Raw genomic sequence first — 27,173 nt, 5'->3', positions numbered from 1 at the left:
TGTTTTAAAAAAGTAAAAGTAAAATCGATTTGATTGTATGATTATATAATTGATTTTCTCGAATGTATGCATATTTTTTATTTTATTTTGTATGATATTGAACTCAAAAGATATGTCTAGATCAACTGCTATTCTGTGAATTTGGCCAATACACCTTTTTTTGCTGTGGTATCGTTTTGGTATCGAGTATCGTGATGGTATCGCAATACTTAACCTTGTATTGGTATTGAAGTCAAAATTCTGGTATCGTGACAACACTATTCCCTACTGTACAGTATATGCAGTGCACTACTTTTGATCAGGGCACATGAGCCTTTCTTGCTGCAGCTTTCTAGTCCCCTAATTGTCGAATCAGTAGCTCAGTTTCCATTCATTTGGCGACAGATTTTCATGGGAATGTTTTCAAAATGTTCCTTCCAGAGATGTGTTTCCATCAAATTGAGTTGTTGCAGCTAAAAGGCTGTGCGTGATGAAGTAGTGCACATAAAAATACTATTTTGTTAAATTCCCATGTACCTCAAAATTCAAAATGCACTCGCACATCCGAGCAATCTTTTTTGCAGGTTCATGGTAGCAGTTGAACAAGACGAAGGAAAAAGGAAACCGCACACTGCTCTTGATAGTATCACTGATCTTTAATAAGCTTGCGTATTGGCCTCACGGCCTTCGTCAGAGCTTTTGTACGTAATTTTTTTTTTAAATGGGTGTCCATGGCATTTTCAACTCTACTGATGATTTTCTCACAAAAATGTTACGTTATGTAGCGAGTGGGCACACTGGTATTGGCACGTGTGCGCTAGCCAACAGCGCACAGCAGATTATTTTTATTTGTCAAATGATAGCCAAGCATCGATGATTCTGTCACCAGAATAAAACCCTCAATATTTATTGGAAAGGAGCATCAAGTTCATCACCTTGCACTTTCACCACCCTGTGAAGTTCATCATAACTTATTTCATCTGTAGCCTAATAAACTACATGCTTCCCGATGAGTTGTAGTGGGAGGACCACATGTCAGCACGTGACTCCAAGTTTACTTCGATATGAGGTAAATATATCCATATTTGCGCATACATTTTCCTCTGACATTTCTTGCATAATTAATTTTACCGACACAAAAGATCCCACCTTGTCTAGTGTATTTGGTTATGTCGACATTTGGAAAGTTTAGTGAAAGATGTTCTGTTTCCATCAGGCCGTCCTGAAATTTTTATCAAACATGTACTTTACTCGCATACAGTGAGGGGAAAAAAGTATTTGATATCCTGCTGATTTTGTACGTTTGCCCACTGACAAAGAAATGATCAGTCTATAATTTTAATGGCAGGTTTATTTGAACAGTGAGAGACTAAATAACAACAACAAAATCCAGAAAAACGCATGTCAAAAATTTTATAAATTGATTTGCATTTTAATGAGGGAAATAAGTATTTGACCCCCTCTCAATCAGAAAGATTTCTGGCTCCCAGGTGTCTTTTATACAGGTAACGAGCTGAGATTTGGAGCACACTCTTAAAGGGAGTGCTCCTAATCTCAGTTTGTTACCTGTATAAAAGACACCTGTCCACAGAAGCAATCAATCAATCAGATTCCAAACTCTCCACCATGGCCCAGACCAAAGAGCTCTCCAAGGATGTCAGGGACAAGTTTGTAGACCTACACAAGGCTGGAATGGGCTACAAGACCATCGCCAAGCAGCTTGGTGAGAAGGTGACAACAGTTGGTGCAATTATTCGCAAATGGAAGAAACACAAAAGAACTGTCAATCTCCCTCGGCCTGGGGCTCCATACAAGACCTCACCTCGTGGAGTTGCAATGTATCATGAGAATGGTGAGGAATCAGCCCAGAACTACACGGGAGGATCTTGTCAATGATCTCAAGGCAGTTGGGACCATAGTCACCAAGAAAACAATTGGTAACACACTACGCCGTGAAGGACTGAAATCCTGCAGCTTCCGCAAGGGCCCCATGCTCAAGAAAGCACATATACATGCTCGTCTGAAGTTTGCCAATGAACATCTGAATGATTCAGAGGACAACTGGGTGAAAGTGTTGTGGTCAGATGAGACCAAAATGGAGCTCTATGGCATCAACTCAACTCGCCGTGTTTGGAGGAGGAGGAGGAATGCTGCCTATGACCCCAAGAACACCATCCCCACCGTCAAACATGGAGGTGGAAACATTATGCTTTGGGGGTGTTTTTCAGCTAAGGGGACAGGACAACTTCACCGCATCAAAGGGACGATGGACGGGGCCATGTACCATCAAATCTTGGGTGAGGACCTCCTTCCCTCAGCCAGGGCAATGAAAATGGGTCGTGGATGGGTATTCCAGCATGACAATGACCCAAAACACATGGCCAAGGCAACAAAGGAGTGGCTCAAGAAGAAGCACATTAAGGTCCTGGAGTGGCCTAGCCAGTCTCCAGACCTTAATCCCATAGAAAATCTGTGGAGGGAGCTGAAGGTTTGAGTTGCCAAAAGTCAGCCTCTAAACCTTAATGACTTGGAGAAGATCTGCAAAGAGGAGTGGGACAAAATCCCTCCTGAGATGTGTGCAAACCTGGTGGCCAACTACAAGAAACGTCTGACCTCTGTGATTGCCAACAAGTACTAAGTCATGTTTTGCAGAGGGGTCAAATACTTATTCCCCTCATTAAAATGCAAATCAATTTATAACATTTTTGACATGGGTTTTTCTGGATTTTTTGTTGTTATTCTGTCTCTCACTGTTCAAATAAACCTACCATTAAAATTATAGACTGATTATTTCTTTGTCAATGGGCAAACTTACAAAATCAGCAGGGGATCAAATACTTTTTTCCCTCACTGTAAAAAGATTGGATGGAAACCTTGTTAGTGACACATTTTTTAAATGACAATTATCTTGGGTGCTAGGGTCTGGAAGTCTGCTCATGTGCTCCCTCTCCACAAAGATGGTGACCCCTCTGACTTGAATAATATTCACCTGATCTATAGATTTGTTTTATCAACACTCAACATTTTCTAACTTCAAAGCGTATTCTTAGTGTCTATCAGTCTGGTTTCATATCTGCTGCTTCTTTGGGGATAAATTACATTGTAAATTGCATGGACAAAAAGCTATCTTTCAGAAAGCATATTGAGGAGTTAGTTAAGAAGTTAGGAATTAAAATGGACATCCTTTATAGGAATAGGGCATGCCTTTCGTTAAATACCAGAAAAAAAATCATTCAGTCGACATTCATACCGGTTATAGATTATGCTAATATTATTTATATGAATGCAGCTTCCACTGTGTTTGGACACAGTTTATCATAACGCACTACACTTTATTATGGGCGACAGGTTCTGTACACATCATTGTGTTTATTTCTATGGGCACAAGCACTGTTCATGACACACACTGTTCACTCCCCTCTTGTTGGCATCCCCACAGTTTGGGAACCTGTGCCTAACTTCATTGTTAACCTATAGACATATAAACTACCAAGGATTGCTAACTCTGAAGATCCCTTCGATATCCAATGAGTTACTTAAATCTGCTTTTAATTCTTTTGCACCATACTTGTGAAATAATTTCCTAAACTCTCTAAAATTAGAAGAGCTGGTGCCTGTAGAGCAATTCAGATGGCTGATAGAATACTTTTTTACTGAAGAATGTGTCAGTTTTATATGATTTTGTTTCGCATTTTGTTTATTGATGTACAAAACATTAGTAGCACCTGCTCTTTCCATGACATAGACGTACCAGGTTAACCCTGGTGAAAACTATGATCCCTTATTTATGTAATGTGTTAAACCCACTTCAATCAGTGTAGATGAAGGGGAGGAGACAGTTTAAATAAGGATTTTTAAGCCTTGAGACAATTGAGACATGGATTGTGTATGTACAGGGCATTCGAAAAGTATTCAAACCCCTTGACTTTTTCCACATTTTATTAAGTTACAGCCTTATTCTAAAATGGATTAAATGTTTTTTTCCCACTCATCAATCTACACACAATACCCCATAATGACAAAGCAAAAACAGGTTTTTAGACATTTTTGCAACAAACAAAAAAATACAAAAATAAACTGAAACATCACATATAAAGTATTCAGAACCTTTACTCAGTACTTTGTTGAAGCACTGTTGGCAGCGATTAGAGCCTCGAGTCTTCTTAGGTATGAAGCTACAAGCTTGGCACACCTGTATTTTTTTAGTTTCTCCCATTCTTCTCTGCAGATCCTCTCAAGCACTCTCAGGCTGCACAGCTATTTTCAGGTCTCTCCAGAGATGTTCGATAGGGTTCAAGTCCGGGCTCTGGCTGGGCCACTCACGGACATTCAGAGACTTGTCCCGAAGCCACTACTGCATTGTCTTGGCTGTGTACTTAGATTCGTTGTCCTGTTAGAAGGTGAACCTTCACCCCAGTCTGAGATCCTGAGTGCTCTGGAGCAGGTTTTCATCAAGGATCTCTGTTCTTTGCTCCATTCATCTTTCCCTTGATCCTGACTAGTATCCCAGTCCCTGCCGCTGAATAACATCCCCACAGCATGATATTGCCACCAACGTGCTTTACCGAAGGGATGGTGCCAAGTTTCCTCCAGACGTGATGCTTGGCATTCAGGCTAAAGAGTTCAATCTTGGTTTCATCAGACCAGAGAATCTTGTTTCTCATTGTCTGAGTCCTTTAGGTGCTTTTTGGCACTCTCCAAGCGGGCTGTCACATGCCTTTTACTGGGGAGTGGCTTCTGTCTGGCCACTCTACCGTAAAGGCCTGATTGGTGGAGTGCTGCATGGATGGTTGTCCTTCTGGAAGGTTCTCCCATCTCCACAGAGGAACTCTGGAGCTCTGTCAGAGCGACCATCAGGTTCTTGCTCACCTCTGACCAAGGCCCTTCTCCCACGATTTCTGTTTGGCCGGGCAGCCAGTTCCAGGAAGAGTCTTGGTGGTTCCAAACTTTTCATCCATTTAAGAATGATGGAGGCCACTGTGTTCTTAGGGACCTTCAATGCTGCAGAATGTTTTTTGGTACCCTTCCCCAGATCTGTGCCTCAACACAATTCTGTCTCGGAGCTCTACGGACAATTCCTTCAACCTCATGGCTCGGTTTTTGCTCTGACATGCACTGTCAACTGTGGGACCTTATATAGACAGGTGTGTGCCTTTCTAAATCATGTAAAATCAATGGAATTTGTCACAGGTGGACTCCAATCAAGTTGTAGAAACATCTAAAGGATGATTAATGGAAACAAGATGCACCTGAACTCAATTTCGAGTCTCATAGCAATGGGTCTGAATATTTTATGTAAGTAAGATATTTCAGTTTTCATTTTTGCTTTGTCATTATAGGGTATTGTGTGTAGATTGATGAGGAAAACAAATATTTCATCCAATACGCTCCGAATGCAGCGTATGCCATTCAGAGTGTGAATGGGCAAGATAAATGATTTAAGTGCCTTTGAACGGGGTATGGTAGTAGGTGCTAGGCACACTGGTTTGAGTGCGTGAAGAACTGCAAAGCTGCTGGGTTTTTCATGCTCAACAGTTTCCCATGAGTATCAAGAATTGTCCACCACCCAAACGACATCCTGCCAACTTGACAAACTGTGGCAAGAATTGGAGTCAACATGGGCCAGCGTCCTATAGATCAGTTTCAACACCTTGTAGAGTCCATGCCCCAATGAATTAAGCTTGTTCTGTGGGCAAAAGGGGGTGAAACTCAAAATTAGGACGGTGTTCCTAATGTTTTGAACACTTAGTGAACATCATTTGTCAAGACACACATAGAGCCTGCAGCAGCCCTCAGAAGTGAAGGACAGAGAAATTGGTATAAAAATCTTTTTCCTCAATATTTTGTATTAAACTAAATCAAAAGTGGTGGGGAGTTGCAGCTCAATATTAGGATGGTGTTTCTAATGTTTTGTTCACTCAGTTGATGTGTATATTAATGTGTATAGTGTTAGGTTCTAAACAGAGTAAAAACTCAAACGGATGACTTGGAAAAGCCCAAACCAAGTTTATTCACCCACTGGGTCAAACACCTGCAATGACAAAGACATGTTTACACAAGCATATACAGTACCAGTCAAAAGTGGACACATCTACTCATTCAAGGGTTTTCCTTTATTTTTACTATTTTCTTCATTGTAGAATAATAGTGAAGACATCAAAACCATGAAATAACACATGGAATCATGTAGTCACCAAAAAAGTGTTAAACAAATCAAAATATATTTTAGATTCTGCAAAGTGTTCATCCTTTGCCTTGATGACAGCTTTGCACACTCTTGGCATTCTCTCAACCAGCTAGATGAGGAATGCTGTTCTAACAGTCTTGAAGGAGTTCCTACATATGCTGAACACTTGTTGGCTGCTTTTCCTTCGCTCAGCGGTCCAATTCATCCCAAACCATCTCAACTGGCTGTGACTGTGGAGGCCAGGTCATCTGATGCAGCACTCCATCACTCTCCTTACACAGCCTGCAAGTGTGTTGGGTCATTGTCCTGTTGAAAAACAACTGATAGTCCCAATAAGCGCAAACCAGATGGGATGGTGTATCGCTGCAGAATGTTGTGTTAGTCATGCTGGTTACGCCCATCTGCGGCCAGCTAATCGTTATCTGTCTTATCGTTGCTATCTGAATAGGTCTATCGGCCAATTTTCTTGGGCCACTATAACTATAACTATTTTGACAATTGGATTGGTCCCCTCTACCACACGGAACCCCACTAATCTACCGACGGAAACGCACGAGGTGGCTAAAAACAGACCATCTTCTGCCAACTTGCTACCAATGGCCCGGCTAGCTGTCTGACTCGCCGTGACCACAACCGACCTCACTACTCACTGGACCCTTTTGATCACTTGGCTAAGCATGCCTCTCCTTAATGTCAATATGCCTTCTCCATTGCTGTTCTGGTTAGTGTTTATTGGCTTATTTCACTGTAGAGCCTCTAGCCCTGCTCATTATACCTTATCCAACCTCTCAGTTCCACCACCCACACATGTGATGACGTCACCTGGTTTCAATTATGTTTCTAGAGACAATATCTCTCTCATCACTCAATGCCTAGGTTTTCCTCCACTGTATTCACATCCTACCATACCTTTGTCTGTACATTATACCTTGAAGCTATTTTATCGCCCCCAGAAACCTGCTCCTTTTACTCTCTGTTCCGGACGTCCTAGACGACCAATTCTCATAGATTTAGCCGTACCCTTATCCTACTCCTCCTCTGATCCTCTGGAGATGTAAAGGTGAATCCAGGCCCTGCAGTGCCTAGCTCCACTTCTATTCCCCAAGCGCTCTCTTTTGATGACTTCTGTAACCGTAAAATCCTTGGTTTCATGCATGTTAACATTAGAAGCCTCCTCCCTAAGTTTGTTTTATTCACTGCTTTAGCACACTCTGCCAACCCGGATGTCCTAGCCGTGTCTGAATCCTGGCTTAGGAAGACCACCAAATACTCTGAAATCTCTATCCCTAACTAAAACATTTTCAGACAAGATAGAATGGCCAAAGTGGGCGGTGTTGCAATCTACTGCAGAGATAGCCTGCAGAGTTCTGTCCTACTATCCAGGTCTGTACCCAAACAATTTGAACTTCTACTTTTAAAAATTCACCTCTCTAAAAACAAGTCTCTCACAGTTGCCACCTGCTATAGACCACCCTCTGCCCCCAGCTGTGCTCTGGACACCATATTTGAACTGATTGCCCTCCATCTATCTTCAGAGCTCGTGCTGCTAGGTGACCTAAACTGGGACATGCTTAAAACCTCTTGACGGTCTCGTCCCGTAAGCGGGACGGACATCCAGCGAAAAACTCCTATCGACATTAGCATAACGAAATTTAATATATATATTTTTTCAAATATAGGATTTTGTCATATCGTTTTATAGATACACCTCTCCTGAATCGAACCACGTTGTCCGATTTCAAAAAGGCTTTACAGCAAAAGCAAAACATTAGATTATGTTAGAGGAGTATATCGTAAAAGTAGCCACATAGCCATTTTCCGACCAACCACATGCATCACAAATAACCAAAAAACAGCTAAATGCAGCACTAACCTTTTACAAACTTCATCAGATGACACTCCTAGGACATCATGTTACACAATACATGCATTCTTTTGTTCGATAAAGTTCATATTTATATATAAAAACAGCATTTTACATCGGCGCGTAACGTTGACTAACTATTTTCCCTCAAATGCATCCGGTGAAACAGTGCTACAATTTACTAAATTACTATTCGAAAACATTTTTAAAATGTAATATTGTCATTCTAAGATGTATAGATGAATATCTCTTGAAAGCACCTGTAATGCCAGATTTAAAAATAACTTTACTGGATAATCACACTTTGCGATAAAAGGGATGCGATACTCAGAAAATTACCTAGTAATACAGGTCAGCGCCATCTTGGAACAATCGCATATCACATCTAGTCTTGTATACTATTATCAATAATCCCTTACCTTTGGTTGTCTTCATCAGAAAGCACTTCCAGGAATCCCAGGTCCACAACAAATGTATTTTCGTTCGAAAAAATTACTCCTTTATGTTCCAAGAGCTTGTTCTTGTTAGCGCGTCTGAAGGCTGATCCAAATGCTCCGTCGGCCGCGGGACAGCTATTTCGAGGAAATTCATTTTTTTTTCATTTAGGTTCATTCAAACATGTCAAACGTTGTATAACATAAATCTTTAGGGCCTTTTTCAACAAGAGCTCCAATAAGATTCAAGGAGGATGATTGCATTGTCTTTCAAAACGTTTCGAAAGGGGAGGGAAGCCAGGGCCGCCGGCATCATAATGGTGATGGCCCTCCTCATGTGACCAATTTCAACAGCGTCTCATTCATTCAGTTTTAACAGTAGAAGACTCAAACCACTTTGTAAAGACTGGGGACATCTAGTGGAAGCAATAGGAAGTGCTCAATGAACCATTGCTCACTGTGTGAATTACAGGCAAAGATGTGAAGTTGAGTCCACAATTCAGAATTCCACATCCTGTTACGATCGGTCTCAGGGTTTTGACTGCCATATGAGTTCTGTTATACTCACAGACACCATTCAAACAGTTTTAGAAACTTTAGGGTGTTTTCTATCCACAAGTATTAATTATATGCATATCCTAGCTTCTGAGTTTGAGTAGGAGGCCGTTTAAAATGGGCACAATTCTTTTTCAAAATCGCTGTAGCCCCCCCTATCCTAGGCGACCGTCAAGAGGTTAACACCCCAGCCATCCTACAATCTAAGCTTGATGCCCTCAATCTCACACAAATTATCAATGAACCTACCAGGTACCACCCCAAAGCCGTAAACACGGGCACCCTCATAGATATTAGCCTAACCAACTTGCCCTCTAAATACACCTCTGCTTTTTTCAACCAAGATCTCAGCGATCACTGCCTCATTGCCTGCATCCGTAATGGGTCAGCGGTCAAACGACCTCCACTCATCATTGTCAAACGCTCCCTGAAACACTTCAGCGAGCAGGCCTTTCTAATCGACCTGGCCCGGGTACCCTAGAAGGATATTGATCTCATCCCGTCAGTAGAGGATGCCTGTTTTTTTTTAAATGCCTTCCTCACCATCTTAAATAAGCATGCCCCATTCAAGAGATTTAGAACCAGGAACAGATATAGCACTTGGTTCTCTCCAGACCTGACTGCCCTTAACCAACACAAAAACATCCTGTGGCATTCTGCATTAGCATCGAACAGCCCCCCTAATATATGCAACTTTTCAGGGAAGTTATAAACCAATATACACAGGCAGTTAGAAAAGCCAAGGCTAGCTTTTTCAAGCAGAGATTTGCTTCCTGCAACACAAACTCAAAAAAGTTCTGGGACACTGTAAAGTCCTTAGAGAATAAGAGCACCTCCTCCCAGCTGCCCACTGCACTGAGGATAGGAAACTCTGTCACCACCGATAAATCCACTATAATTGAGAATTTCCATAAGCATTTTTCTACGGCTGGCCATGCTTTCCACCTGGCTACCCTTACCCTGGTGAACAACACTGTACCCCCCACAGCAACTCGCCCAAGCCTTCCCCATTTCCCCTTCTTCCAAATCCAGTCAGCAATGTTCTGAAAGAGCTGCAAAATCTGGACCCCTACAAATCAGCCGGGCTAGACAATCTGGACCCTTTCTTTCTAAAATTATCTGCCGAAATTGTTGCAACCCCTATTACTAGCCTGTTCAACCTCTCTTTTGTGTCGTCTGAGATTCCCAAAGATTGGAAAGAAGCTGCGGCCATCCCCCTCTTCAAAGGGGGGGACACTCTTGACCCAAACTGCTACAGACCTATATCTATCCTACCCTGCCTTTCTAAAGTCTTCGAAAGTCAAGTCAACAAACAGATTACCCACCATTTCGAATCCCACCGCTATGCAATCTGGTTTCAGAGCTGGTCATGGGTGCACCTCAGCCACGCTCAAGGTCCTAAACGAAATCTTAACTGCCATCGATAAGAAATAATACTATGCAGCCGTATACATTGACCTGGCCAAGGCTTTCGACTGTCAATCACCACATCCTCATCGGCAGACTCAATAGCCTTGGTTTCTCAAATGATTGCTCTCCTCGCCTGGTTCACCAACTACTTCTCTGATAGAGTTCATTGTGTCAAATCGGAGGGCCTGTTGTCCGGGCCTCTGGCAGTCTCTATGGGGGTGCCACAGAGTTCAATTCTTGGGCCGACTCTCTTCTCTGTATACATCAATGATGTCGCTCTTGCTGCTGGTGAGTCTCTGATCAACCTCTACACAGACGACACCATTCTGTATACTTCTGGCCCTTCTTTGGACACTGTGTTAACTACCCTCCAGACGAGCTTCAATGCCATACAACTCTCCTTCCGTGGCCTCCAACTGCTCTTAAATATACAAGTAAAACTAAATGCATGCTCTTCAACCGATCGCTGCCTACACCTGCCCGCCCGTCCAGCATCACTACTCTGGACGGTTCTGAGTTAGAATATGTGGACAACTACAAATACCTAGGTGTCTGGTTAGACTGTAAACTCTCCTTCCAGACTCAGATCAAACATCTCCAATCCAAAGTTAAATCTAGAATTGGCTTCCTATTTCGCAACAAAGCATCCTTCACGCATGCTGCCAAACATACCCTCGTAAAACTGACCATCCTACCGATCCTCGACTTCGGCGATGTCATTTACAAAATAGCCTCCAATACCCTACTCAATAAATTGGATGCAGTCTATCACGGTGCCATCCGTTTTGTCACCAAAGCCCCATATACTACCCACCACTGTGAACTGTACGCTCTCGTTGGCTGGCCCTCGCTTCATACTCGTCGCCAAACCCACTTGCTCCAGGTCATCTACAAGACCCTGCTAGGTAAATTTCCCCCTTATTTCAGCTCACTGGTCACCATAGCAGCACCCACCTGTAGCACGCGCTCCAGCAGGTATATCTCTCTGGTCACCCCCAAAGCCAATTCCTCCTTCGGCTGCCTCTCCTTCCAGTTCTCTGCTGCCAATGACTGGAACGAACTACAAAAATCTCTAAAACTGGAAACACTTATCTCCCTCACTAGCTTTAAGCACCAGCTGTCAGAGCAGCTCACGATTACTGCACCTGTACATTGCCCATCTATAATTTAGCCCAAACAACTACCTCTTCCCCTACTGTATTTATTTATTTTTTCTCCTTTGCACCCCATTATATCTATTTCTACTTTGCACTTTCTTCCACTGCAAATCTACCATTCCAGTGTTTTACTTGCTATATTGTATTTACTTTGCCACCATGGCCTTTTTTGCCTTTACCTCCCTTATTTCAGCTAATTTGCTCAATTTGTATATAGACTTATTTTTCTACTATATTATTGACTGTATGTTTGTTTTACTCCATGTGTAACTCTGTGTTGTTGTATGTGTCAAACTGCTTGCTTTAGCTTGGCCAGGTCGCAATTGTAAATGAGAACTTGTTCTCAACTTGCCTACCTGGTTAAATAAAGGTGAAATAAATAAATGAGTGGGCCTTGAATTCTATATAAATCAAACACAGTGTCACCAGCAAAGCACCCCCACACCATCACACCTTCTCCTCCATACTTCACGGTGGGAACCAAACATGCAGATATCAACCATTCACCTACTCTGCATCTCACAAACAGCGGCAGGTACCCTAGTGGTTAGAGTGTTAGACTAGTAACTGAAAGGTTGCAAGATCAAATCCTTGAACTGACAAGGTAAAAAATACGTTGTTCTGCTTCTGAAAAAGGCAGTTAACCTGCTGTCGTTGAAAATAGAATTTGTTCTTTACTGACTTGCCGAGTTAAATAAAGATAAAATAATTGAAGACAAGGTGGATGGAACCAAAAATCTCAAATTTGGACTCATCAGACCAAAGAACAGATTTCCATTGATCCAATGTCCATTGTGTGTGTTTCTTTGCCCAAGCAAGTCTCTTCTTATTATTGATGTCCTTTAGTAGTGCAGCAATTCGACCATGAAGGCCTGATTCACGCAGTCTCCTCTGACCAGTTGATGTTGAGATGTGTCTGTTATTTGGCTGCAATCTGAGGTGCAGTTAACTCGAATGAACTTATCCTCTGCAGCAGAGGTAACCTGGGTCTTCCTTTCCTTTGGCCGTCCACATAAGAGGGCAGCAGCGTAGCCTAGTGATTAGAGCGTTGAACTAGTAAACTGAAAGGTTGCAAGTTCAAATCCCTGAGCTGACAATGTACAAATCTGCCCCTGAACAACCCCACTGGGCTGTCATTGAAAATAAGAATTTGTTCTTAACTGACTTGCCTTGTTAAATAAATTAATTGAGCCAGTTTCATCATATTGCTTGATGGTTTCTGTGACTGCATTTGAAGTTCTTGAAATGTTCTGTGTTGACTGACCTTCATGTAATGATGTACTGTCATTTCTCTTTGCTTATTTGAGCTGTTCTTGCCATAATATGGACTTGGTCTTAAACCAAATAGGGCTATCTTCTGTGTACCTTGTCACAACACAACTGATTGGCTCAAATGCATTGAGAAGGAAAAAAAATCCACAAATGACCTTTTAACAAGTCAGTTGTCTCACTCAGTAACTTTCCATACACCTAGTTCTTATCCACCCTCCATTGACCCCAACATATATACATTCTTTATGCATGTCAAGTAATCAATAAGTTCTAGTATGGTAACATGAATAAGTGTACTTCAAGGTAAAATACAACAATAGTGTATATCGGTGTGTAATGATGTGTATGTCTGATACAGGGATAATCTGTAAAAAAGACATTGGTCTCAGCATGACTCCCTGTCAAATTAAAGGTTAAATAAATAGGGCTCTGATCAAAAGTAATGCACTCTGTAGGGAATAGGGTGCCATTTGGGACACAACCATGAGTGGCGCAGCAGTCTAAGGCACTGCATCTCAGTGCAGGAGGTGTCACTATAGTACCTGGTGTGAATCCAGGCTATATCACATCCGGCTGTGATTGGGAGTCCCACAGGGTGGTGCACAATTGGCCCAGCATCGTCCGGATTTAGCCGGAGTTGGCCATCATTGTAAATAAGAATTTGTTCTAAATGTCTTAAGGATCTGACCCTTTTTTTAAATTTTTGCCTAAAATGACATACCCAAATCTAACTGCCTGTAGCTCAGGACCTGGAGCAAGGTCCTGGATTACATTAGATCTGGTAAAAGATGCAAGAGAAAGACCATAATGCATTATTCCAGCCCAGGCACAATTTAGATTTTGGCCACTAGATGGCAGCAGTGTTTGTGCAAAGTTTAGACTGATCCAATGAACCATTGCATACCTGTTCAAAACTTTGTATCAATACTGCCCAAATGTGCCTAACTGGTTTATTAATACATTTTCAAGTTCATAATTGTGCACTCTGCTCAAACAATAGCATGGTATTCTTTCACTGTAATAGCTCATGTAAATTGTGCAGTGCAGTTAGATTAACAAGAATTTAAGCTTTCTGCCCATATCAGATATGTCTATGTCCTGGGATTTTTGTTTGTTACTTACAACCTCATGCTAATCGCATTAGCCTACGTTAGCTCAACCGTCCAGCAGAGAGGACACCGATCTAGTTAAATGAAGGTTAAATAAAAAATATAAAAATGTTGTTTCTGTTGATGTGGCCACAGGAGGCTATAACTGTGGATGGATAAGTGGATAAATTAGCTATTTCTGTGCACTGCAAGTGATACCACATTTCAATTGTTGCACTTTTTGATTTATACAGTGAAAGAGTAACGGTACAATCTTTCCCTTTACCCCTCTCTCGTATTCTCATTCATTTTTATCTGCTTTTTCGTCCTATAATGTGCATATTTCCCTCTTCCTCTTTACCATAATCCATCACTCTACTTTCATCTAGACCTGTACTTTCTTCCATTTCTAGGTCCTTTGGATGCTTTTTCTTTCTCTCTCTTTTCTCCATAACTGTCATCCCTGTCTCAACCCCCCACTGACCATGTTCTCTGTCCTTCTCCAGGAGGATGAGTCCAATGCAGTTGGAGCTGACCCCAGAGACCATGCCCACATCAGGAAGTTTCTCAGCCAGCGCCACAAGAAGTTGCCATGGAAACCTGAGGTAAGTTCACAGGATAGGATTTAGTGTTTGGTCTCTCTGCAGTATATTTGTATCCGCTCTGAGACCAGGTCCCTTATTAACAAAACATCTCAGTGAAGGAGTGCTGATCTAGAATCAGGTGCCCCCTACCCCAGTGATATATGTTTTTATTATCTAAATGTAAAAAAAACTGATCAGAAATCTGTCTCCCTCTCCTAGTATCTGAGAAACGTATCTGAGGCCCTGGCTAGAATAACAAACCTGGCATGAATCCCCTTAAAGACTTGGCTAAGCCACACACCTGGATTGAAATCAGCCGTTTCCAGCTACAATAGTCATTTACAACATTAACAATGTCTACACTGTATTTCTGATGAATTTTATATTATTTTAATGGATTTTTTTGTTGTTGCTTTTCTCTCAAAAACAAGGAAATTTCTAAGTGACCCCAAACTTTTGAACGGTAGTGTATATACAGTGCATTTGGAAAGTATTCAGACGCCTTCCCTTTTTCCACATTTAGTTATGTTACAGTATTATTCTAAAAAAAATCTCATCAGTGTACCCATAATGACGGAGAGAAAAGAGGTGTTTTGAAATTGTTGCAAATATATATACACTGCTCAAAAAAATAAAGGGAACACTTAAACAACACATCCTAGATCTGAATGAAATGAATAATCTTATTAAATACTTATTTCTTTACATAGTTGAATGTGCTGACAACAAAATCACACAAAAATAATCTATGGAAATCCAATTTATCAACCCATGGAGGTCTGGACTTGGAGTCACACTCAAAATTAAAGTGGAAAACCACACTACAGGCTGATCCAACTTTGATGTAATGTCCTTAAAACAAGTCAAAATGAGGCTCAGTAGTGTGTGTGGCCTCCACGTGCGTGTATGACCTCCCGACAATGCCTGGGCATGCTCCTGATGAGGTGGCAGATGGTCTCCTGAGGGATCTCCTCCCAGACCTGGACTAAAGCATCTGCCAACTCCTGGACAGTCTGTGGTGCAACGTGGCGTTGGTGGATGGAGCGAGACATGATGTCCCAGATGTGCTCAATTGGATTCAGGTCTGGGGAACGGGCGGGCCAGTCCATAGCATCAATGCCTTCCTCTTGCAGGAACTGCTGACACACTCCAGCCACATGAGGTCTAGCATTGTCTTGCATTAGGAGGAACCCAGGGACAACCGCACCAGCATATGGTCTCACAAGGGGTCTGAGGATCTCATCTCGGTACCTAATGGCAGTCAGGCTACCTCTGGCGAGCACATGGAGGGCTGTGCGGCCCCCCAAAGAAATGCCACCCCACACCATGACTGACCCACCGCCAAACCGGTCATGCTGGAGGATGTTGCAGACAGCAGAACGTTCTCCATGGCGTCTCCAGACTCTGTCACGTCTGTCACGTGCTCAGTGTGAACCTGCTTTCATCAGTGAAGAGCACAGGGCGCCAGTGGCGAATTTGCCAATCTTGGTGTTCTCTGGCAAATGCCAAACGTCCTGCACGGTGTTGGGCTGTAAGCACAACCCCCACCTGTGGACGTCGGGCCCTCATACCACCCTCATGGAGTCTGTTTCTGACCGTTTGAGCAGACACATGCACATTTGTGGCCTGCTGGAGGTCATTTTGCAGGGCTCTGGCAGTGCTTCTCCTGCTCCTCCTTGCACAAAGGCGGAGGTAGCGGTTCTGCTGCTGGGTTGTTGCCCTCCTACGGCCTCCTCCACATCTCCTGATGTACTGGCCTGTCTCCTGGTAGCGCCTCCATGCTCTGGACACTACGCTGACAGACACAGCAAACCTTCTTGCCACAGCTCGCATTGATGTGCCATCCTGGATGAGCTGCACTACCTGAGCCACTTGTGTGGGTTGTAGACTCCGTCTCATGCTACCACTAGAGTGAAAGCACCGCCAGCATTCAAAAGTGACCAAAACATCAGCCAGGAAGCATAGGAACTGAGAAGTGGTCTGTGGTCCCCACCTGCAGAACCACTCCTTTATTGGGGGTGTCTTGCTAATTGCCTATAATTTCCACCTGTTGTCTATTCCATTTGCACAACAGCATGTGCAATTTATTGTCAATCAGTGTTGCTTCCTAAGTGGACAGTTTGATTTCAGAGAAGTGCGATTGACTTGGAGTTACATTGTGTTGTTTAAGTGTTCCCTTTATTTTTTTGAGCAGTGTATATATATGCAAAATAAACAATTGGAATACACAACAGGTGGAAATTATAGGCAATAAGCAAGACACCCCCAATAAAGGAGTGGATCTGGCAGTGGAGACCACAGACCACTTCTCAGTTCCTATGCTTCCTGGCTGATGTTTTGGTCACTTTTGAATGCTGGCGGTGCTTTCACTCTAGTGGTAGCATGAGACGGAGTCTACAACCCACACAAGTGGCTCAGGTAGTGCAGCTCATCCAGGATGGCACATCAATGCGAGCTGTGGCAAGAAGGTTTACTGTGTCTGTCAGCGTAGTGTCCAGAGCATGGAGGCGCTACCAGGAGACAGGCCAGTACATCAGGAGACGTGGAGGAGGCCGTAGGAGGGCAACAACCCAGCAGCAGGACCGCTACCTCCGCCTTTGTGCAAGGAGGAGCTGGAGGAGCACTGCCAGAGCCCTGCAAAATGACCTCCAGCAGGCCACAAATGTGCATGTGTCTGCTCAAACGGTCAGAAACAGACTCCATGAGGGTGGTATGAGGGCCCGACGTCCACAGGTGGGGGTTGTGCTTACAGCCCAACACCGTGCAGGACGTTTGGCATTTGCCAGAGAACACCAAGATTGGCAAATTCACCACTGGCGCCCTGTGCTCTTCACAGATGAAAGCAGGTTCACACTGAGCACGTGACAGACGTGACAGAGTCTGGAGACGCCGTGGAGAACGTTCTGCTGCCTGCAACATCCTCCAGCATGACCGGTTTAGCGGTGGGTCAGTCATGGTGTGGGGTGGCATTTCTTTGGGGGGCCGCACAGCCCTCCATGTGCTCGCCAGAGGTAGCCTGACTGCCATTAGGTACCGAGATGAGCTCCTCAGACCCGTTGTGAGACCATATGCTGGTGCGGTTGGCCCTGGGTTCCTCCTAATGCAAGACAATGCTAGACCTCATGTGCCTGGAGTGTGTCAGCAGTTCCTGCAAGAGGAAGGCATTGATGCTATGGACTGGCCCGCCCATTCCCCAGACCTGAATCCAATTGAGCACATCTGGGACATCATGTCTCGCTCCATCCACCAACGCCACGTTGCACCACAGACTGTCCAGGATTTGGCGGATGCTTTAGTCCAGGTCTGGGAGGAGATCCCTCAGGAGACCATCCGCCACCTCATCAGGACCATGCCCAGGCGTTGTAGGGAGGTCATACAGGCACGTGGAGGCCACACACACTACTGAGCCTCATTTTGACTTGTTTTAAGGACATTACATCAAAGTTGGATCAGCCTGTAGTGTGGTTTTCCACTTTAATTTTGAGTGTGACTCCAAATCCAGACCTCCATGGGTTGATAAATTGGATTTCCATTTATTATTTTTGTGTGATTTTTTTGTCAGCACATTCAACTATGTAAAGAAAAAAGTATTTAATAAGATTATTTATTTCATTCAGATCTAGGATGTGTTGTTTAAGTGTTCCCTTTATTTTTTTGAGCAGTATATATATATATATATATATATATATATATATATATATATATATTTTGGCAGCGACTACAGGCTCGACTCTTCTTGGGTATGACAAAGTTTTTCCCATTCTTCTCTGCAGATCCTGTTGTGAAATTTTCTATTTCAGTGAGAGAGACTTTGTCGTTTCTTCAAACATTCATCTTTATTTAATATTGATTAATTATTGCAATAATGAAGCATGTCGATCCCACACTCTGAAGTGTGATGCCGAGAGCTCAACGAGCAGAACCGAGCCACAGTACTTTATAGTTAAGACACATCCTCCTGAATACGTGACAAAACAACAGATGTCTGGAATAGGATTTGTATGTGAGAAAGGAGTATCCCCCAGCCAGACAGCATTTATTGTGAAGACTGTTCCAATTGTATAGAAACTAGGGTTTGACCCCTTAGACAAGGTTCCTCCCATCAGCCATCCACACCAGAGACATCTCCCCCCTGGTACCTCACAGTATACAAACACCAACTCATTCTATGGAATGCAGGCTGTAGGTTTTATCACCAAGCCATCAATAATCAATTGCTAGCGCCAGGCCCCAGAGGCCCAACTCAGTCCCACAGACACAGATGAGAGAGTACTCATCAAACCTTATTTGATGCATAAACAGTATGAAAACATCCTCTTGTAATTTTTCTACCATAATCCTCTCAAGCTCTTTTAGATTGGATGGGAAGCGTTGCTACGCAGCTATTTTCAGGTCTCTCCAGAGACGTTCGATTGGGTTCAAGACCGGGCTCTGGCTGGGCCACTCAAGGACATTCAGAGACTTGTCCCAAGCCACTCCTCTGTTGTCTTTGTTGTGTGCTTAGGGTCGTTGTTCTATTGGAAGGTGAACATCCCCACAGCATGATGCTGCCACCACCGTGCTTCACTGTAGGGATGGTGCCAGGTTTCCTCCAGACGTGACACTCGGCATTCAGGCCAAAGAGTTCAATATTGGTTTCATCAGACCAGAGAATTTTGCTTCTCATGGACTGAGAGTCCTTTAGGTGCCTTTTGGCAAACTCCAAGCAGGCTGTCATGTGCCTTTTACTGGGAAGTGGCTTCCGTCTGGTTACTACCATGCAGGCCTGATTGGTAGAGTGCTGCAGAGATGGTTGGCCATCTGGAAGATTCTCCCATCTCCACAGAGGAACTCTAGAGCTCTGTCAGAGTGACCATTGGGTTCTTGGTCACCTCCCTGACCAAGGCCCTTCTCCCCAGTTTGCTTAGTTTGGCCGGGCAGCCAGCTCTAGGAAGAGTCTTGGTGGTTCCAAACTTCTTCCATTTAAGAATGATTGAGGACACTATGTTCTTGGGGAACTTCAATGCTGCAGTCATGTTATGGTATCCTTCCCCAGATCTGTTTCTCGAAACAATCCTGTCTCAGAGCTCTGTGGACAATTCCTTCGACATCATGTCCTGGATTTTGCTCTGACATGCACTGTAAACTGTGGGACCTTATATAGACAGTTGTGTGCCTTTCCAAATCATGTCCAATCAATGGAATTTACCACAGGTGGACTCCAATCAAATTGTACAAACATCTCAAGGATGATCAATGGAAACAGGATGCACCTGAGCTCATAGCAAAGGGTCTGAATACTTATTTAAATACGTATTATAACTTTTTTTATGAATTGGCAAAAATGTGTAAAAACCTGTTTTTGCTTTGTCAGTATGTGGTATTGTGTGTAGATTGCTGAGAATATTCTTTTTAAAATCAATTTTACAATAAGGCTGTAATGTAACATCATTTGGAAAAAGTCAAGGGGTCTGAATACTTTCCAAAGGCACTGTACCCTTTGAAAAAATTATTTTATTCAAGAAAATGAATCACAAGTAATGATATGTCAGCAAATAATTGCTACTATAGGTGTTTTTTACACTGTAATTCAAGAGAAGATATTTTCTCCCCATGTTGTCCTTTTTTAGTGGGCCCTGGTCAAAATAGGAAATAGGGTGCCATTTGGTTTGCAGACTTAAACTGTCATTTCCTCACATTAGAGCCTGAGTAGTGAAAATATACTCTCCATCTATTTTGCATTAGCTTGTGGATGAGGACGTTTCTCCAAAAACATTTTTCACCTTCTAAAATGTCACCTTAGACCTGAGCACTAGAAGGTACTCTAATTTCCAAGCTGTAAGCAGTTCAGACACGCACGGACACACACGGACATGCATGTACGCACTTATACCCACACACACACACACACACACACACACACACACACACACACACACACACACACACACACACACACACACACACACACACACACACACACACACACAGACATCTAACTGCTATAACAATAGGGAACAGAAGGCAGGCCAATTAAGCAGAGAAAGTGTGATAAGAAGAGCCGTGCTCGATGTGTAACCTGCTCAGCACAGTGTAATGAACTCTGTCCGCTGGGGCCCTGTGTGTCTCAGAGGACCTAATGCAAAGCACATCTGTGAACTGGTCAAGCGAGAAGACAACCGACCAATTTAGCCTTTATTATTTCAATGGCTCTCTGGCTCTTTAGTGTCAGTTTTGTGCATGTTTGTGTGTGTGTGTGTCAGACAAGGACATTCAAGGGTGTGTGATGGAATGTACTTAAGCAAGTCTCCAGGTCTCAGAAAGTTTACTCATCACGTGATCCACCTTCACTACCCTTTGATCAAGACACACGTCAACACTCTACTTCCTCCACAAAATACAACAATTAAAATATGCCATGATGCAGTGGGTTCGATACAGTATGGGGAGACACTGTAAAATCTGTATAGTTATTCCACCCATGTTCTCCCAGGCTATTCATTCTTCAGTTATTCTACTATTGTTCCCTCAGGGTATCCAAAATAGTGTTCAGCATGCAGAGTGAGTCCACAGGACAGGGACCCAGAACCATTGGGTGTGTAAAACAGGCATATGGACACATCTATGGACTTAGAAGAGTGTTACTGAACATTCGTAAATATGTGTATGGTCCCACCTCATAAGTCAACATAGGATGAATCAGGGCCACCAGAAGAAAAAAACATGTGGCGAGCTGGCATTTCCTCCCCATCACTTTTGATTCAGGTGGGGCAACGTCCCACCCCTTTTGATTTAGTGTAATACAAAATATTGAGGCAAAATCTTTAAAAAGAGGGGCAAAGTGACGTTTTTTTAACAATTTGCCTCATGATTTGTCAACTCACACACAATTTCTCTGTCCTTCACTTCTGAGTGCTGCTGTGTGTGTCTTGAGGAATGATGTGCACTGAGTGTTCAAAACATTAGGAACACCTTTCTAATATTGAGTTGCACCCCCTTTTGCCCTTAAAACAGCTTCAATTTGTCGGGGCATGGTCTCTACAAGGTTTCGAAAGCATTCCACAGTTAGGCTGGCCCATGATGACTCCAATGTGTCCCACAATTATGTCAAGTTGTCTGGATGTCCTTTGGGTAGTGGACCATTCTTAATAACACAGTAAACTGTTGAGCATAAAAAAATCAGCAGCATTGCAATTCTTGACAGACTCAAACCTGACACCTAATACCATATCTCATTCAAAGGCACTTAAATCTTTTGCGTTGCCCATTCACCCTCTGAATTGCACACATATACAATTACATTTGAGTAATTTAGCAGATGCACTTATCTAGAGCGACATACAGTAGTGAGTGCATACATCTGTCATATTGTTTCGTATTGGTTCCCCTTCGGGAATCAAACCCACAACCCTGGCGTTGCAAGCACCATGCTCTAGAAACTGAGAAACACCTGGACCCAATCCATGTCTCAACTGTTTCCTCTTCATCTACACTGATTAAAGTGGATTTAACAGGTGACATCAATGAGGAATCATAGCGTTCACCTGGATTCACCTGGTCAGTCCATGTCATGGAAAGAGCAGGTGTTCCTAATGTGTTCCTAATCAGATTCACGGAACTCCACCCCCACCTCTGTGTCATGATTTTTTTAAACTATCCCATGTGGCTGCACTTCTCATCCTGGGACTGTCCCATTTCTCAGACCCTTTTCAGATGTCCCAACTTTTCTTTCTACAAAAAGGTAATTTTGTCAGCATGACGCATCAATTAGTTTAGGCTACAAGAATGTAGACCCAGTGACAATAGCCAAATGTCATAACACTTTTGGTGTTTTGTAACCGATGGTTCTCTTTCCATTCATCAATTGGTGTGAGTGCACAGTGCACTGTTTGGATGCTGGAGTTATTTTGGAGTGGACAAACATGCGCAGGTAGTCTACTTTTTGAAGTTATGTATTTGACAATAAGATGAAAACATCATGCCAAATTAAAAGGTAACACTTTTTTTTTACATTCAATTACGTCTTTACTATTAGGTCCATAATAAATAGAAAATGCTAGCGCGTGCACACAGGCCCCACGAAAAAAAATTGGCCCCCGAATGTCACGGTATAATGTGCACTCTGGCCCAGAAACCCAACTTGTATTTTTACCTAAGTACTTTTGCTGCTCAGTAATGATCAATTAGCTAATATAGCAACTATTGAATTTGAAGGGGAATTTCTATCAGAACCAAAATGAATCAATCAAAGATTCAGTAGTGGAAAAAGTACCCATTTGTTATACTTTAGAAGTAAATATACCTTTATAGATAATGACTCAAGTAAAAGTGAAAGTCACCCAGTAAAACACTATTTGAGTAAAAGTCTAAAGGTATTTGGTTTTAAATATACTTAAGTATCAAAAGTAAATGTAATTGAAAAATATACTATAATTTCAAAATGCTTATATTAAGCAAACTAGGCAGCACAATTATTTTTTTTCTTTACAAATAGCCAGGGACACACTACAACACGCAGACATAATTTACAAATTAAGCTTTTGTGTTTAGTGAGTCCTTCAGATCAGAGGCAGTAGGGATGACCAGTGATGTTATTTTAATAAGTTTGGAATTGCAACATTTTCCTGTCCTGCTAAGCATTCAATACGTAATGAGTACTTTTGGGTGTCACCAACTTTTACTTTGACTTCACCACATTCCTATAGAAAAGAATGTACTTTTTACTCCATACATTTTCCCTGACACCCAAAAGTACTCATTACATTTTGAAACAAATGCTAGTCCCACTAAGCCCAAACCAGATGGGATGGCATATTGCTGCAGAATGCTGTGGTAGCCATGCAGGTTAAGTGTGCCTTGAATTCTAAATAAATCCCAGACAGTGTCACCAGCAAAGCACCCCCACACAATAACACCACCTCCTCCTGTCACGGTTGTCGTAAGAGCGGGACCAAGGCGCAGCGGATGTTGAGTTCCACATATTTATTACAAAGTGAAACTTTAAGCAAAAGCAAATAAATCAATAAACGAACAACGAAACGTGACTATGTGGTGCACATGCACAAACACAAAACAATATCCCACAAACACAGGTGGGAAAAATAGCTACTTAAATATGATCCCCAATTAGAGGCAACGATTACCAGCTGTCTCTAATTGGGAACCAAACCAAAACACCAACATAAACATTTTAAACTAGAACACCCCCTCGTCACGCCATTGACCTACTACACCATAGAGAAACAAGGGCTCTCAATGGTCAGGGCGTGACACCTCTATGCTTTACGGTGGGAAATAAACACGCGGAGATCATCACTCATCACTCACACCGCGTCGGTGTGAGTTGGAACCAAAAATATCCAATTTGGACACCAGACCAAAGGATACATTTCCACCGGTCTAATGTCTATTGCTTGTGTTTCTTGGCCCAAGCAAGTCAAATCAAATCAAATAAAAATGTTGTTGTCACATGCACGGAATACACTGTAGACCTTACAGTGAAATGCTTACTTATAAGCCCTTAACCAACAATGCAGTTTTAATAAAATACCTACAAAAAAAGTTATTAGATAAGAAAAATAAATAATTAAGGAGCAGCAGTAAATAACAATAGCGGGGCTATATACACAGGGTACCGGTTCAGAGTCAATGTGTGGGGGCACCGGTGTCAAGGTAATTGAGGTAGTGGTGTACATGCAGGTAGGGTTATTAAAATGGCTATGCATAGATAATAACAAAGAGTAGCAGCAGCATGGGGGGGGGGGTGCAAATAGTCTGGGTAGCCATTTGATGAAGCTGTTCAGGAGTCTTATGGCTTGGGGGTAGAAGCTGTTTAAAAACCTCTTGGACCTAGACTTGGCGCTCCGGTACTGCTTGCCATGCGGTAACAGTCTCTTCTTTTTATCGGTGTCCTTTAAAAATGGTTTATTTTGCAGCAATTCGACTATGAAGGTCTGATTCACACTGTCTCCTCTGAACAGTTGATGTTGAGATGTGTCTGTTACTTGAACTCTGTGACGCATTTATTTGGGCTGCAATTTCTGAGGCTGGTAACTCTGATGAATTTATCCTCTGCAGCAGAGGTGACTCTGGGTCTTCCATTCCTGTAGCGGTCCTCATGAGAGCCAGTTTCATCACAGCGCTTGATGGTTTTTGCAACTGCACTTGAAGAAACTTTCACATTTCTTGAAATTTTCCAGTATTGACTGACCTTCATATCTTAAAGTAATGATGGACTGTAATTTCTCTTTGCTTATTTGAGCTGTTCTTGGCATGATATGGACTTGGTATTTTACCAAATAGGGCTATCTTCTGCGCTTGATGGTTTTTGCAACTGCACTTGAAGAAACTTTCAAATTTCTTGAAATGTTCCAGTATTGACTGACCTTCATATCTTAAAGTAATGATGGACTGTCATTTCTCTTTGCTTATTTGAGCTGTTCTTGGCATGATATGGACTTGGTATTTTACCACCTTGTCACATCACAACCGATTAGCTCAAACACATTAACAAGGACAGAAATTCCACAAATGTACTTTTAACAAGGCATACCTGTTAGTTGAAATGCATTCCAGATGACTAGTTGAGAGAATTCCAAGAGTGTGCAAAGCTGTCATCAAGGAATCTCAAAAATAAAATATATTTTGATTTGTTTAACACTTTTTTGGTGACTACATGATTCCATATGTAGAAAATAGTAAAAATAAAGAAAAACCCTTGAAGAGTAGGTGTTCTAAAACCTTTGACCGGTAGTGTATCTCAATAGCTCCCAAATTCTTTGAAACTTGTAGGTACATTCAGCTTCATCTCAAGTTATAAAATGAATCTAACCAAATCAGCCCTACTGCCTCTCAGGACCCCGACGGAGGACTCCATCTCTACCTATGGAATCCCAGTAGTTTCCCACTTCAAATAATTGGAATTAGATATATTTTCTTCCTTAGATAAAAATCATTGCCAGAAACTTTAACAGAAAACTCAAATCAAGTAAATCCGACCTCAGTAGATGAATTAACATCCCAGTCGCTTTAACAGGCAGAATATCTATTGTCAAAACAAATATTTTGCCACGCCTCAATTTCTGTAGTTCAACGCTTCCCATGTCTCCACCTTATGGTTATTGAGATAGAATCCATAGTGCGGTTTCAAAATGTATATGGCAAGGTAAGCGATCCCGGATAAAATTAACAAATTTACATAGAGGGAAAGACGTAAGAGGACTATCTGTACCAAACTTTAATTTGTATTTCCAGGCTTTAGCGTTAGGCCCATCCTATATTTTTCCACCCACTGGCTGGGTATAGTGAGAAATATGGTGTCGTCTATTGCTCTGTTATAGGTAGTTTTCACTGATATATCCGTTAAACAATGTAAACTCCTGTTATTGCTCACACAATTTCTATTTGGCACAACATTTTCAATAAATATAACAGAATCAAAATGGGCTCACGAAAGGACTCATTCCTATAATATATAAACAACTTTTGTAAAGCTAGCCATTAAAAAAGTATAGTCTACAGATCTAAGTGAATATGAACAACCCGTTAACTGGAAAAGAATATAGAAAAATATGACCTTGGCATCCCGTAATCCGAATCATCAATTGATACATTTTTACATTTGTAAACAGACTTCATTTAACATCAAGGAAACGTTTTACTATGAAATTGCTATCTGTAATGTATCTGCCGTTTTTAAAAGTTATTTTTGTTCTCAAAAGTAGAAATTTGTTGAACTAAGCCTTTCGTGAACTAACACTCGCACTTTTTTCCCTCTTACTAGCTCTGACTTTACTGATAGCTACTTTATTGAGAAAACATGTACTTACTATGATTGTGATATGTGGTTGTCCCACCTAGCTATCTTAAGACGAATTTACTAACTGTAATTCACTCTGGATAAGAGTGTCTACTAAATGACTAAAATGTCAAATGTATAAAAAAGAGGCATAGTACATTCTTTGTGCATGTCATCTGTTTCTGTGTGGCCGGGGCCTTAGCTGTGGTCTTATTAGCCCCTCTCTCCAGGCACCACTGTGCCATGTTGGGTTCCCAGGTGCCAGGGCATAGTGGCAGAGGTCTGAGGGGCACTAGGCTGGCACTGTCAGTGGCACACCATCAGACACACAGAACCAGACTGCTTCCGTATGCCAACTGTCACACAGCAGGGATTGCTGAACACACACACATTCCGACACACTTACAGACATGCACAAACAAGCATACACACACAGATGCATATTCACACACACACACACACACACACACACACACACACACACACACACACACACACACACACACACACACACACACACACACACACAGCTGTCGGTTCCCAATAATGAGTTGCCCTCTGTCTTGACATTGGCCGAGTAGTTAGGTTCCTTTCTACCACTAATTATGACATGAGAGGGCCTCCAGACCAGTCAATGTAGCCCAGAGCTGACTGTGCATTAGCATATCAAATAGAGGCTACTCTATAATGTGTGATAAGCAGACCTATACCATTATGTAAATGGTAGTGTGCTGGCACTCTAACCAACATTTCTAATATATTCTGGACCACTGAAGTCCTAGGCATGTAAAACTGAAATGCTGGAAGAGGTGGGTAGAGTACTGAAAATCTGTACTTAAGTAAAAGTACTTACTTAGATTGTAATTT

General features: G+C 42.3%; 1 protein-coding gene across 1 annotated transcript in view; it reads left to right on the top strand.

Moving 5' to 3' along the window:
* Positions 1-27,173, top strand: part of b4galnt4a (beta-1,4-N-acetyl-galactosaminyl transferase 4a) — a 486,523-nt gene that overhangs the window by 267,761 nt on the left and 191,589 nt on the right. Inside the window, exon 3 of the mRNA XM_029758480.1 lies at positions 14,453-14,551. Within this exon, the coding sequence (XP_029614340.1) occupies positions 14,453-14,551 (99 nt within the window). The remainder of the gene's footprint in view (positions 1-14,452; positions 14,552-27,173) is intronic.

This window comes from Salmo trutta, chromosome 7 (genome assembly GCF_901001165.1).
Source record: "Salmo trutta chromosome 7, fSalTru1.1, whole genome shotgun sequence".
NCBI lineage: Eukaryota > Metazoa > Chordata > Actinopteri > Salmoniformes > Salmonidae > Salmo > Salmo trutta.
This window is presented reverse-complemented; position numbering and strand designations above follow the sequence as displayed.